This window comes from Somniosus microcephalus, chromosome 4 (assembly GCF_052327205.1).
Source record: "Somniosus microcephalus isolate GS21.2 chromosome 4, FLI_Smic_1.0, whole genome shotgun sequence".
Classification (NCBI taxonomy): domain Eukaryota; kingdom Metazoa; phylum Chordata; class Chondrichthyes; order Squaliformes; family Somniosidae; genus Somniosus; species Somniosus microcephalus.
In genome coordinates this window covers 177,497,910-177,511,471 of record NC_140990.1, presented here as the reverse complement: position 1 = coordinate 177,511,471, position 13,562 = coordinate 177,497,910, and the positions used below count along the sequence as shown (strand labels likewise).

The 13,562-nt window shown below is 51.7% G+C and overlaps 1 protein-coding gene across 20 annotated transcripts in view; it reads left to right on the top strand.

Annotated features, from left to right (window-relative positions):
* The window catches only part of LOC147120019 (poly(rC)-binding protein 3), a 319,465-nt gene that overhangs the window by 259,659 nt on the left and 46,244 nt on the right, over positions 1-13,562 (top strand). For 19 of the 20 annotated variants that reach the window (XM_085985515.1, XM_085985526.1, XM_085985512.1 and 16 more), the window contains 2 exons: positions 8,424-8,567; positions 12,330-12,353. In XM_085985515.1, coding sequence (XP_085841641.1) covers positions 8,499-8,567; positions 12,330-12,353 — 93 coding nt within the window. In that variant the 5' untranslated portion in view covers positions 8,424-8,498. The remainder of the gene's footprint in view (positions 1-8,423; positions 8,568-12,329; positions 12,354-13,562) is intronic. The other variant, XM_085985525.1, reaches the window with a different exon arrangement.

Sequence of the window (13,562 nt, the reverse complement as noted above, 5' to 3'; positions counted from 1 at the left end):
TCTCCTCTCTCCCCCAGTCTCTCTCTCTCCCCCCCATAGTCGCTATCTCTCTTCCCCCTCAGGCTCTATCTCCCCAGTCTCTCTCTCTCTCTCTCTCTCTCTCTCTCTCTCTCTCCCTCCCCCTCTCTCTCTCTCTCTCCCTCCCCCTCTCTCTCCCTCCCCCTCTCTCTCCCTCCCTCTCTCCCTCCCTCTCTCCCTCTCCCTCTCCCTCCCCCACTCCCTTCCCCTCCCTTCCCGCTCCCCTTCCCCCCCCCGTCGCTCGCGCTCTCTTACCTCCCCCCCACCCCCCAGTCTCTTGCTCTCTTACCCCCCGTCTCTCACTCTCTCTTCCCCCCCCCGTCTCTCGCTCTCTTCCCCCCAGTCTCTCTCTCTCCCCCCCTCAGTCGCTCTCTCTCTCCCCCTCAGTCTCTCTCTATCTATCTATCTCCCCATTCTCTCTCTCCCCAGTCTCTCTCTTCCCTCTCCCCCCCAGTCTCTGTTCTCTCTCTCTCTCTCTCTCTCTCTCTCTCTCCCCCCCTCCACCGCTCCCTCCCTCTCTCCCCTTCCCTCCCTCCTCCCCTCTCCTCCCTCCCAGTCTCTCGCTCGCGCTCTCTCTTCCCCCCCAAGTCGCTCGCAGCGCTCTCTTCCCCCCCCCAGTCGCTCGCGCGCTCTCTTCCCCCCCCCCCAGTCGCTCGCGCGCTCTCTTCCCCCCCCCCCCAGTCGCTCGCGCGCTCTCTTCCCCCCCCCCCAGTCGCTCGCAGCGCTCTCTTCCCCCCCCCCCCAGTCGCTCGCGCGCTCTCTTCCCCCCCCCCAGTCGCTCGCGCGCTCTCTTCCCCCCCCCCCCAGTCGCTCGCGCGCTCTCTTCCCCCCCCCCCCCAGTCGCTCGCGCGCTCTCTTCCCCCCCCCCAGTCGCTCGCGCGCTCTCTTCCCCCCCCCCCCAGTCGCTCGCAGCGCTCTCTTCCCCCCCCCCAGTCGCTCGCGCGCTCTCTTCCCCCCCCCCCAGTCGCTCGCGCGCTCTCTTCCCCCCCCCCAGTCGCTCGCGCGCTCTCTTCCCCCCCCCCAGTCGCTCGCGCGCTCTCTTCCCCCCCCCAGTCGCTCGCGCGCTCTCTTCCCCCCCCCCAGTCGCTCGCGCGCTCTCTTCCCCCCCCAGTCGCTCGCGCGCTCTCTTCCCCCCAGTCGCTCGCGCGCTCTCTTCCCCCCCAGTCGCTCGCGCGCTCTCTTCCCCCCCCAGTCGCTCGCGCGCTCTCTTCCCCCCCCAGTCGCTCGCAGCGCTCTCTTCCCCCCCAGTCGCTCGCGCGCTCTCTTCCCCCCCCCAGTCGCTCGCGCGCTCTCTTCCCCCCCCCAGTCGCTCGCGCGCTCTCTTCCCCCCCCAGTCGCTCGCGCGCTCTCTTCCCCCCCCAGTCGCTGGCGCGCTCTCTTCCCCCCCAGTCGCTGGCGCGCTCTCTTCCCCCCCCAGTCGCTGGCGCGCTCTCTTCCCCCCCAGTCGCTGGCGCGCTCTCTTCCCCCCCAGTCGCTGGCGCGCTCTCTTCCCCCCCAGTCGCTGGCGCGCTCTCTTCCCCCCCAGTCGCTGGCGCGCTCTCTTCCCCCCCAGTCGCTGGCGCGCTCTCTTCCCCCCCCCCAGTCGCTGGCGCGCTCTCTTCCCCCCCCAGTCGCTGGCGCGCTCTCTTCCCCCCCCAGTCGCTGGCGCGCTCTCTTCCCCCCCAGTCGCTGGCGCGCCTCTCTTCCCCCCCCCAGTCGCTGGCGCGCTCTCTTCCCCCCCAGTCGCTGGCGCGCTCTCTTCCCCCCCCAGTCGCTGGCGCGCTCTCTTTCCCCCCCCAGTCGCTGGCGCGCTCTCTTCCCCCCCCAGTCGCTGGCGCGCTCTCTTCCCCCCCAGTCGCTGGCGCGCTCTCTTCCCCCCCAGGTCGCTGGCGCGCTCTCTTCCCCCCCCAGTCGCTGGCGCGCTCTCTTCCCCCCCCAGTCGCTGGCGCGCTCTCTTCCCCCCCAGTCGCTGGCGCGCTCTCTTCCCCCCCAGTCGCTGGCGCGCTCTCTTCCCCCCCAGTCGCTGGCGCGCTCTCTTCCCCCCCAGTCGCTGGCGCGCTCTCTTCCCCCCCCAGTCGCTGGCGCGCTCTCTTCCCCCCCCAGTCGCTGGCGCGCTCTCTTCCCCCCCAGTCGCTGGCGCGCTCTCTTCCCCCCCAGTCGCTGGCGCGCTCTCTTCCCCCCCAGTCGCTGGCGCGCTCTCTTCCCCCCCAGTCGCTGGCGCGCTCTCTTCCCCCCCAGTCGCTGGCGCGCACTCTTCCCCCCCAGTCGCTGGCGCGCTCTCTTCCCCCCCCAGTCGCTGGCGCGCTCTCTTTCCCCCCCAGTCGCTGGCGCGCTCTCTTCCCCCCCCCCCCAGTCGCTGGCGCGCTCTCTTCCCCCCCAGTCGCTGGCGCGCTCTCTTCCCCCCCCCAGTCGCTGGCGCGCTCTCTTCCCCCCAGTCGCTGGCGCGCTCTCTTCCCCCCCAGTCGCTGGCGCGCTCTCTTCCCCCCCAGTCGCTGGCGCGCTCTCTTCCCCCCCAGTCGCTGGCGCGCTCTCTTCCCCCCCCAGTCGCTGGCGCGCTCTCTTCCCCCCCCAGTCGCTGGCGCGCTCTCTCCCCCCCCAGTCGCTGGCGCGCTCTCTTCCCCCCCAGTCGCTGGCGCGCTCTCTTCCCCCCCCAGTCGCTGGCGCGCTCTCTTTCCCCCCCCAGTCGCTGGCGCGCTCTCTTTCCCCCCCAGTCGCTGGCGCGCTCTCTTCCCCCCCCAGTCGCTGGCGCGCTCTCTTCCCCCCCAGTCGCTGGCGCGCTCTCTTCCCCCCCCCAGTCGCTGGCGCGCTCTCTTTCCCCCCCCCAGTCGCTGGCGCGCTCTCTTCCCCCCCCCAGTCGCTGGCGCGCTCTCTTCCCCCCCCCAGTCGCTGGCGCGCTCTCTTCCCCCCCCCAGTCGCTGGCGCGCTCTCTTCCCCCCCCAGTCGCTGGCGCGCTCTCTTCCCCCCCCAGTCGCTGGCGCGCTCTCTTCCCCCCCCAGTCGCTGGCGCGCTCTCTTCCCCCCCCAGTCGCTGGCGCGCTCTCTTCCCCCCAGTCGCTGGCGCGCTCTCTTCCCCCCCAGTCGCTGGCGCGCTCTCTCTTTTTCCCCCCCCCAGTCGCTCGCAGCGCTCTCTCTTCTTTCCCCCCCCCCCCAAGTCGCTCGCGCGCTCTCTTTTTCCCCCCCCCCCAGTCGCTCGCGCGCGCTCTCTTTCCCCCCCCAAGTCACTCGCGCGCGCTCTCTTTCCCCCCCCAGTCGCTCGCAGCGCTCTCTTTTTTTCCCCCCCCCCAGTTGCTCGCGCGCGCTCTCTTTTCCCCCCCCCCCCCCAGTTGCTCGCGCGCGCTCTCTTTTCCCCCCCCCCCCCCCCAGTCGCTCGCGCGCGCTCTCTTTTCCCCCCCCCCCCCCCCCCCAGTCGCTCGCGCGCGCGCTCTCTTTCCCAACAACAACATGCCCTCAAAAAAGCCTCGGCACCACCGGGCACCCCCAGCTAGTTTATTTATATATATGTATGAAAAGCGGTTGGTTGGTCTGTCTGTCTGTCCGCTATACACTCAAGTTATAGAGCGTACCTACACATATGTTGTATCTAAAGAAAGCTGATGATCAGGGGAGTGTCATAGGCGTATTTACTTTTTGGTCAGACAAAAATTGTTCGGACAGTATACAAAAAACGTTCAAACATCAGCTCATTAGCGGTTGACCAATCCTACCGCTCATTAGCGTTGAGTGATGTGATGGTTGACCAATCCTACAGTTCAGTGACCTGATGGTTGACCAATCGGTGCGTCACGGGCGGGACCTAATCCTGCAGCCTCCCGAAACTTCGCCGCCATTTTTTCCCCTGCTTTTCCTCAACAGTGAGCGGGGCAGCTGCGTCAGCCCGCCGGAGCGGGAGCTGAGTTTGGGTCACTCGGGCCGGGCTTCACAACCGCTCGGCCCGAGACACAGTGCGGGGGAGCGGCAGTGGCCGGCCGTCAACCGCGCGGCCCTCTAAACTGTCCTGGCAACGCCAGACCCCCCCAGCTAGTAGATTATAAGTTGAAACTGGCAAATGAACAGTGGAAGTATAAATTGTTTTTTCAAGTTAAACATTTTGGTCTATATATAAACAATTTTTAAATTCAAAGTTTTTTTAAAAACCAGCATAAGATTGTACTCTACTTTTCACACTGATGATGTAGTGGTAGTACATATTCTCGGCATGGCATTTACAGGAGGGCACACTGACATAATCGTGCATATTTGTAATGTAATTTGACATTTTTGCAACTGGTGAGGCAGGACAGCCAGATGGTGTCTTTTTCACCTGCTTTTGAGGCAGTCAGTTTTTGGTAGTTTTCTAAATTGGCGTTGAAGAGAACTGCATTAAGGCTTGGATGCTAGATGTAATCTTCTTTGTCCTATCTTCAGATAGTAGTTATGTTTGTGGCAAGTGAATGACAGCAAAATTTAACAACTGTACGACACATGCTCGGTGCCATATGTATTGATCATGTTACAAGCCTCCATTTGAAATTCAGATGAGATCTTTGATCACAAATCAAAATATTTCTAAATGCGAATCCACTGCAGAATACCAGAACCACTCTTTGGATGTCTGGTCTATTTACATCTACTGTACATCTCTTCTCTCTTCTTTACCCCCCTGCAAATATCCTTTACCCCACCTGCAAATATCATGTACCAACGTAGATCATTGTCATACTCTTAGAGGAAAAATGTTTAGGGAGAGCAGAAAAACCCTTGTTTCAATAACAGAAAATGCTGAATCCAAGAGAATTCATGCTCTCTTTAGCTGAGGCAAGTGAGTTTCATCCATTCTTAAACAGCTGGATACAAATACAAATTCCACGTCGGAAGGAATGGGGAGAGAAAAGTTGATCCTAATTGTATACAGCTTGTCATGGAACAGTCATGGAAGTATGTGACTCTCCGCTATTCTCCCGAGACTGGGATGCGTGCTGTCACACAGTCTGGAAAACAAGTTATCAGAAGAAAAATATTTTAAAAATTAAACTTAAAAATAAATGTTGCTACTCATTGAGAGCTGGAAAAGCAGAAAGAGAAAGATGATCAAGGAAAAGCAAATCCAGAGATTAACCTGAGCTCATAATCCTTTCCTTGGAATGGGTGCATATTATCAAAATAGAGCAGGATTTAATTTTGAAGACTGGCAGCTGACTTAAACCGGCAATCTTTTGCTTTTACTTGGAATGAAAATTCTATAAATGTTGATGCACTTTTTATTACAAAGGAAAAGAATTGCTCCGAGTAGTTCATGACTAAAGAGAAATCCAAGCCTCCTAAATGGTAAAGATGTATTAACTATTGTCAGGCAGCGATTCTATTTCAAATGGCCATAATTTGAAAAAAAAATTTGCATCTTCAGAAAATCAGAATGACATGCATGCCATGAAAACAATTAGAATAAATTGTATTTTGAAAGGTTAGCACACAAACATGTTAATTTAGAATTAAAAACAGAGAATGCTGGAAATACTCAGCAGGTCAGGCAGAATCTGTGGGGGAGTCCAGAACCAGGGGTCACAGTCTAAGAATAAGGGGTAAGCCATTTAGGACTGAGATGAGGAGGAATTTCTTCACCCAGAGAGTGGTGAACCTGTGGAATTCTCTGCCACAGAAGGCAGTTGAGGCCAATTCATTAAATATATTCAAGAAGGAGGTAGATATATTTCTTAAGGCTAAAGCGATATGGGCAGGGGCAGGGTACCGAGTTTGGATGATCAGCCATGATCTCATTGAATGGTGGAGCAGGCTTGAGGGGCCGAATGGCCTACTCCTGCTCCTATCTTCTATGTTTCTATGAGAGAGAGAGTTAACGTTTCAGGTCAATGACCTTTTAGCAGAACTTTCAGGTCATTGAGCTGAAACGTTAACTGTTTCTCTCTCCACAGATGCTGCCTGGCCTGCAATTTGTATATTATTGGTATAACTGCAGTTTCACCCCAAATGTGTTGCACAATGAAAACTGTGGCAAGGAGTGTTAGATTTTGTGAAGATAATCTAGTTGTGACTTTGACTTCGGGAAAAGAAAATTACTTTCACCTGCAGTGTTAATTAGCTAGAGATCCTTATGGCACTCAGTTTGTGTATCGCTTCCAGTCAAGGATCATCTGCGGTTTAAGCTAAGTGCTTGAGTGCATCATTCTAAAATTCAACTTCTAACTTCCAGAATCAATCCTTATTTTCATCTTCATGGCCTCCTACATTCCACCCTACGTAAACTTGAGGTTGTTCTAACTTGCACCAAGTCCCGTTCGCCCATCACCCCTGTGCTCGCTGACCTACATTGGCTCCTGGTTAAGCAACGCCTCAATTTCAAAATTCTCATCCTTGTTTTCAAACCCCTCCATGGCCTCGCCCCTCCCTATCTCTCTAATCTCCTTCAGCCCCACAACCCCCTGAGATAACTGCGCTCCTCTAATTCTGCCCTCTTGATGATCCCTGATTATAATTGCTCAACCATTGGTGGCCGTGCCTTCTGTTGCCGAGGCCCTAAGCTCTGGAATTCCCTGCCTAAACCTCTCCGCCTCGCTGCCTCTCTTCCTCCTTTAAGACGCTCCTTAAAATCTATTTCTTTGACCAAGCTTTTGGTCACCTGCCCTAATTTATCCTTGTGAATCGGTGTCAAATTTTTTTGTCATAAAATACTCCTGTGCAGCACCTTGGGATGTTTTACTACATTAAAGGTGCTATATAAAATACAAGTTGTTGTTGTTCTTCATAGGTGGACTTTAAAAAAAACTAAGTTTTCAGCAGAAACTTTCTGTTTTCAAATGTTGGCTTAAGTCCTGGAATTGAAAAAATATTAATTTACGGAGATGTTTTGACTGATCAGAAGTACCAAATAAGAGTGTGATGTTGATGTGCCAGTCAGTCGTTGGTCAGGTTGTCTGCCTCAACAAGTACATTAATTTTCAGATGGTCTATGTGCCTCAACCTACATTAATTGGATGAATTAGTTGACTTGTCAACCTTAGGGGAAGCTGAACTTCCCCTATCAAAAAGATCCAATGGGCTACAACATGCCTAAATATTAAAATACTCACGAGCACCCAGTCCTTTAGATGTCTGTAAGTTGCTGTTATAGGCTCACTCCCCATCACTGTATTTGTTGTGTACACTGAACCACATATGCTGTTTACCATGCCTGTGTTGCAACTGCAATAATTGCAGTAAAAATCTGTCCGAATGGATTATGACGATTCTTTGCTTGAGTTGTGTATGAATCTGTTGTGCTCTGTATAACTCTCTTTCTACCGGTTAGAATTAACCTGCAAGATAAATACACCTCTAGAATTAAGTGCTGGGTGTCCCTTCAAATAGTCTCCCCTTCCCCTCTTGAAAGCAGTGATTCTTGCTGGGTACATTTCAGGTGCTGGCAGCCTGAGGATGCCTCGTTCAAGTGGCCCTTCTACACGTGTAAGACCAATTATTGTGTCGCCAGTCTATTTGACTCCAACGACGTAACCGCTGAGCCTGATCCCATCTTCACCCAAAGGCCACGTGCACAGTTTGTACCGGTAGTCATGGGAATGTTGATCAAGAGTGGGTCTGCTGGCTGATTACGAGGAACTGTTACTTTGCAAGATATGTTTGTAGGAAGGAATGCTGCTTGTGCATATGTTGTAGCTACATCTGTGGCTGGAGTCCGTTCACTGATACTTATAACGAGTGGATGTCTTGCTGAAAACTGACGTGGCAATTTGTGTGCACTGCTAACATCTGCACGCCACTATCTGTGATGGGGATCATTATTAAAATGAATTACAAAACCCAAAAAACTCATTGGACCAGTTTTTGGGTATTTTACAGAATATCTGAACTTGTTCTCGTTCATACATTTTGAAACTTACTCCAGACCTCAAACTATCCACGAGGAGCAACACAGGAATTTTTTTTTTTTTTTTTTTTTTTTTTTTAAGTTGCATGCATCTACTTTGAGTATTCTTGCCATCATATGAATTGTTGGGTGAGTGACTGAAACCACAACAACTAAATTAGGAGTTTAAGGTTTTAATTCCTGGCAGTCTCGTGGAGAGCCTTGGATTCGTGCTGCATCTGTCCCATTCTAGTGTTTTATGCCTTGCAACGTGGGTAAGAACTATTGGGATTTGTGTACCATGATCCTTTTTAAAAAAATAAATAAATAAATAAAAAAATGGACTTTCAGTTGCCAATTAGAAGGATCCTCAAGTTGAAACCAGCATCCATTTTTACTGGCACACACCTGCTCCTGGAATGTGTCTTGAACAACATCAGGCTGTCTAACTAGCAAGTTCTAATTGGTTATGTGCGCCCTGAATATCTGTGTATGTAAGAGTGCCAGTGCGTCTTGTGATTTATTACTCTTCACAGGTGAATTTCTTCTGAATACTAACAGTTTCCTCTGTGTGTGTGTGTGTCATACAGGTGTGTCACCGCCCGATTACACTGTCCCCAAGGAATCCTTGATCGTAAACCAGCAACAACGATACTGCCACCACTATGGACCCTAAAGTTACCGAAGGCGGGCTGAATGTTACCCTTACCATCCGACTGCTCATGCATGGGAAGGTAAATATTCAGTTTGAATACAACCAGATGAGGGATTTCAACTATCCTTTTATTGCTGGTGGCAGGGTCACCAGTGATGACTAAGTGTGAGTTAATTTGGCTTATTTTGGACATGGTGGCATAGAATTCAGGATGCTGACCATCAATGAGAGGAACAAATGTCATAATGGGGAAGTAGTGGTTACACTTATGAGACGGGGACTTTGTTCTAACTTGCATGCTATCTTGCTGACAAATAATTGCTGTGACTGAATTGTCAAGATGGATTCTCCAGCTGTCATTTACATGAGCAGGAATATACTTGAAATGGATGAGCTTCTTCAAATATTAAAATTTTATCTTGGCAACAGTTCAAATGTCAACCAGATTATGGAGCATTTTAATTATCGGATGGCTCATCACCAACCCATTAGGCAAAATTTGCATTAGATAGAGCTGTTATGTGGATGATTGTGTTGAGGGGGTGGGTGGAAGAGGAGACCATCAGTTGTCAGCTTACCCCACCTTAGTTTAACAACAACAACTTGTATTTATGTAGCACCTTTAACGTAGTAAAACGTCCCATGACGCTTCACAAACAGAATTTGAGACTGAGCCACATAAGCTTGGTCAAAGAGGAAAGTTTTAAGGAACATCTTAAAGGAGAAAAGTGGAAGAGAAGCAGAGGTTTAGAGAGGGAATTCCAGAGCTTCAGGCCTTGGCAGCTGAAGGCACGGTCTCCAATGGTGGAGCGATTAAAATCGGGGACACTCAAGAGGTCAGAATTGGAAGAGCGCAGATATCTCGGCGGGTTGTGGGGCTGGAATAGATTAGAGAGAACATAAGAAATAGGAGCAGGAGTCGGCCATTTGGCCCTTTGAGCCTGTTCCGCCATTCAATAAGATCATGGCTGATCTTCCACCTCATCTCCACTTTCCTGCACTATTCCCATATCCTTTGATTCCCTTAATATTCAAAAATCTATCGATCTCTGTCTTGAATATACTTAATGACTGAACCTCCACCGCCCTCTGGGGTAGAGAATTCCAAAGCTAGGGAGGGGCAAGGCCATGGAGGGGTTTGAAAATAAGGATGAGAATTTTAAAATCAAGGCGTTGCTTAACTGGGAGCCAATGTAGGTCAGCGAGCACAAGGTGATGGGTGAATGGGTCTTGGTGCGAGTTAGGACATGGACACCAGAGTTTTGGATGACCTCAAGCTTACAGAGGGTGGAACGTGGGAGGCTGGCCAGGAGTGCATTGGAATAGTCGTCTAGAGGTAACGAGGCATGGATGAGGGTTTAAGCAGCAGATGAGCTGAGATGGGCGAAATCGGGTGATGGTCCGGAGGTGGAAATAGGCGGTCTTAGTGATATGTGGTCAGAAGCTCATCTTGGGGTCAAATATAATATCAAGGTTGCAAGCAGTCTCGTTCAGCCTCAGACAGTTGCAAGGGAGAGGGGTGGAGTCGACAGCTAGGGAAGGAGTTTGTGGTGGGGGCCAAAGACAATGGCTTTGGTCTTCCCAATATTTAGTTGGAGGATACTTCTGCTCATCCAGTACTGGATGTCGGACAAGCAGTCTGACAATTCAGACAGTGGAGGGATCAAAGAGGTGGTGGTGAGGTGGAGTACGGTGTCATCAGCGTACATGTGGAAACTGATGCTGTGTTTTCGGATGATGTCTCTGAGGGGCAGCATGTTGATGAGAAATAGGAGGGGGCCAAGGATAGATCCTTGGGGGACTCCAGAGGTAACGGTGCGGGAGAGTGAAAAGAATCCGTTGCAGGTGATTCTCTGGCTAGGATTTGATAGATAAGAATGGAGCCAGGTGAGTGCTGTCCAACCCAGCTGGACGATAGTGGAGAGGCGTTGGAGGAGGATGGTGTAGTCAACCGTGTCAGAGGCTGCAGGCAGGTAGAGAAGGATGAGGAGGGTTACTTGAATTGCCTCTTCTCTTGCTGGTAATGGCACAACATTGATGCTATGATCCAGACAGCAGTAGCTTACACGGTGGCTAATGTTCACCTGTAAGAGGAGAGTAGAAGTTAAACATTTGAAGAGAAACAAATTCAATAAATCAAAAGTGAAGTATCACCATTTTTAAAATTCCCATCCTTGTTTTCAAATTCCTCCATGGCCTCGCCCCTCCCTATCTCTAATATCCTCCAAACCCACAACTCTGAGATACCTGCGCTCCTCCAATTCTGGCCTCTTGAGCATTCATAATTTTAATCGCGGCCGTGCCTTCAGCTGCCAAGGTCCTAAGCTCTGGAATTCCCCCCCCCCCACCCCTCTATGGAATTCTCCCCACCGCCCAACCAACCCCTCTACCTCTCCACCTTTTTAAGACGCTCCTTAAAACCTACCTCTTTGACCAAGCTGTTGGTCATCCGTTATGTGACTCGGTATCAAGTTTTGTTTGATAACGCTCATCTGAAGTGCCTTTGGGTGTCTTACTACATTAAAGATTTTATATAACTACAAGTTGTTTCAAATCTTTGCATAATGTGTTAATTTGGTGAGGGTAATGTGGAATGGCACTTTTTTCTCTTCTCACTCAATTCTTAAGCAGGTAGTGTGTAGTTCTGCTTAAAAGCACCAAACATTTTTTAAAGTTTGCAACAATTCAACCTTACTTGGTCTTCAGTGAGGCTAGTTAATAATTTCCATTTTAACACTGGCACTCGGTCAGCTCAGAGCAAGGATTAATGAATAAGGTGCACTTCTGCTTTGAGCTAAGGAACTTTCACACTGGACCTGGCAGGGATATCCGAACTCCTCTTGTTTGTAACTCCTGACAGCAAGTGGAGGAGGGAAGTGACTCTCTCTCTCGTCTGTCTCACGTTTGAGGTTGATTTAACCTGAAATTTCCAAATGAGAGGAAGAGGCTGCCAGGTTGCATCACTGCTTTCCCCTTCAAATACAGGTTAACAGTGTTACCTGCTGTGCTGCTTATGGCAGTTGGTTACTTATCACTGGATTTTAAAAAAATTGCCCTTTTAGGATCCCACAGCATTACTTACCCCCAACTGAGAGCACAAGCAAAAAATGTTCTCTCAAACTTCTGCCAGTGCTCATCTTGGGCCAGCTACATCAACATAAGCAGCAGTGGCCTGGGGTGACTTCTCCAGTGCGTATCTCTCACTCACTCTCCCTCACCGTGTGTGTCTCGTATCAATGTGCGCAGCTCTCTCTTTACCCATGTGTGCAGCATACACTTTATTTATTTCTAGAGCGCTCTCCCCGTTCCCCCCCCACTCTTTCAGGCGCCCCTCTTTCTCTCCCCCCCCCCCCCCCCCCCCCCGCAACCAAAACCACCCTTCTCTGACGCACGTTTCCCCCCACCCCTCTCTGGCACGTGTTCCCTCCCCCTCTCACCGCATGCACCCCATCTCCCCTTTTTTCTGTCCAGGAAATATAATGTATCATTCCTGTTTTGGAACTGGTGTATTGTTTCTTGGGACTGTGTAAATATTTGTTTAGAGGTATTTGCTGCTTTCACAAACCTGCTGAACCATTACTAGATTTTATGTATGAAAATGTATCAAATGAATTCGGAACTCTTAGAAGGTTAATTTCTCCTGGTAGCAAATTAATTGGTATTCATATAAAAAAATGTTTTGCAGTGGTTAACATATTTATTTAAAGCAGGTTAAAGACTGTCGGAATATGCCACAATAAATTTTATGTGAATGAGTTAAGCAGTGTGCTATGGAGGAATTTGAAAGTCCAGACAATCTGCAGGATAAGCATTACTAAATATTTCTCTTTGAAACTTGCAGGAAGTTGGAAGCATCATTGGAAAGGTTTGTATTAATATTTTACTTTGTGCTGGTGATAACTCAGACTGAGCATAAAGCCTCACTCTCACTTTATGCAGCTTCATAGTGAACCCACAGATATTTCATGTGACATATTTGATACATTTGTCTGTAGCTAATCTATATATATAAAGCGGCTCTTCTGTCTGTCTGTCCGCCTGGTCTCGATGCGTTTGGAAGTTACAGAGCGTACCGACGCGCGCGTCGCCTCAAAAGAAAGCTTGCGATTCCGGACCGGTTATAGGCCTATTTACGTTTCGGCCGGACAAAAATCCCGCCCGCGGTATCCCAAAAACGTTCAGCGTTCCGCTCTCATTAGCGACCGTCTGACGTCGAGGTCTTCCTACAGTTGAGTGTCGAGTGACTCGACCATTGACCAATCCTACGCTTCGGTGACCTGACCGGTCGACCAATCGGTGCGTGTGTGGGCGGGCCTTATCCTTCTGAACCGAGGTGAGTGGCCGCCATCTTGATTTTTCACGATTTTTCCCCCCACACTTTCTGTGTGTTAGGGAACTAAGGTAAATATTTGAATTATGTGTTAGGGAATTAATTAACAATTTATTTCAGTTTTATATTGTGTTTAGCAACCCCCCCCCTGCTCACCCTCGCGCAGGGGGGACTCGGTGCTGGTCTCCAGGCCCGCTGCAGGCAGGCCTGAAGCTCCAAAAATTTATCTCTCTCTTCCCTCTCTCTCTCTCTCTCTCTCCTTCTCCTCTTCCCTCTCCCCTCTCTCTCTCCTTCTCCTTTTCCCTCTCTGTCTCTCTCTACTTCCCCCTCTCAGGTTTGACGGTGTCGGGGCCCGAAGTGAGCCGCTCTAACGGCCGCCAGCCCGCGGGGTTTCCCTGCCTACTCCCCGCGGGCCGCCTCGCCCGCACATGCGCCGCCCGCCCGCGAGAGCCCGCTCTGGCTTTTTTTTTTTTAACGGCAACCACGCATGCGCACGGCCGTTGCGCAGCCGCCTTGACGCCGGCACGCATGCGCACGGCCCCCGTGACGCCAGCACACAGCCTCGTGAGATCATGGGGGGTGCGAGCCTCGGGAAATCGCGGGGGGGAGAGCCTCGGGAAATCGCGGGGGGCGGGGTTGAGAGAGCCTTGGGAAATCGCGGGGGGGAGAGCCTCGGGAAATCGCGGGGGGAGAGCCTCGTGAAATCGCGGGGGGCGGGGTGGAGAGAGCCTCGGGAAATCGCGG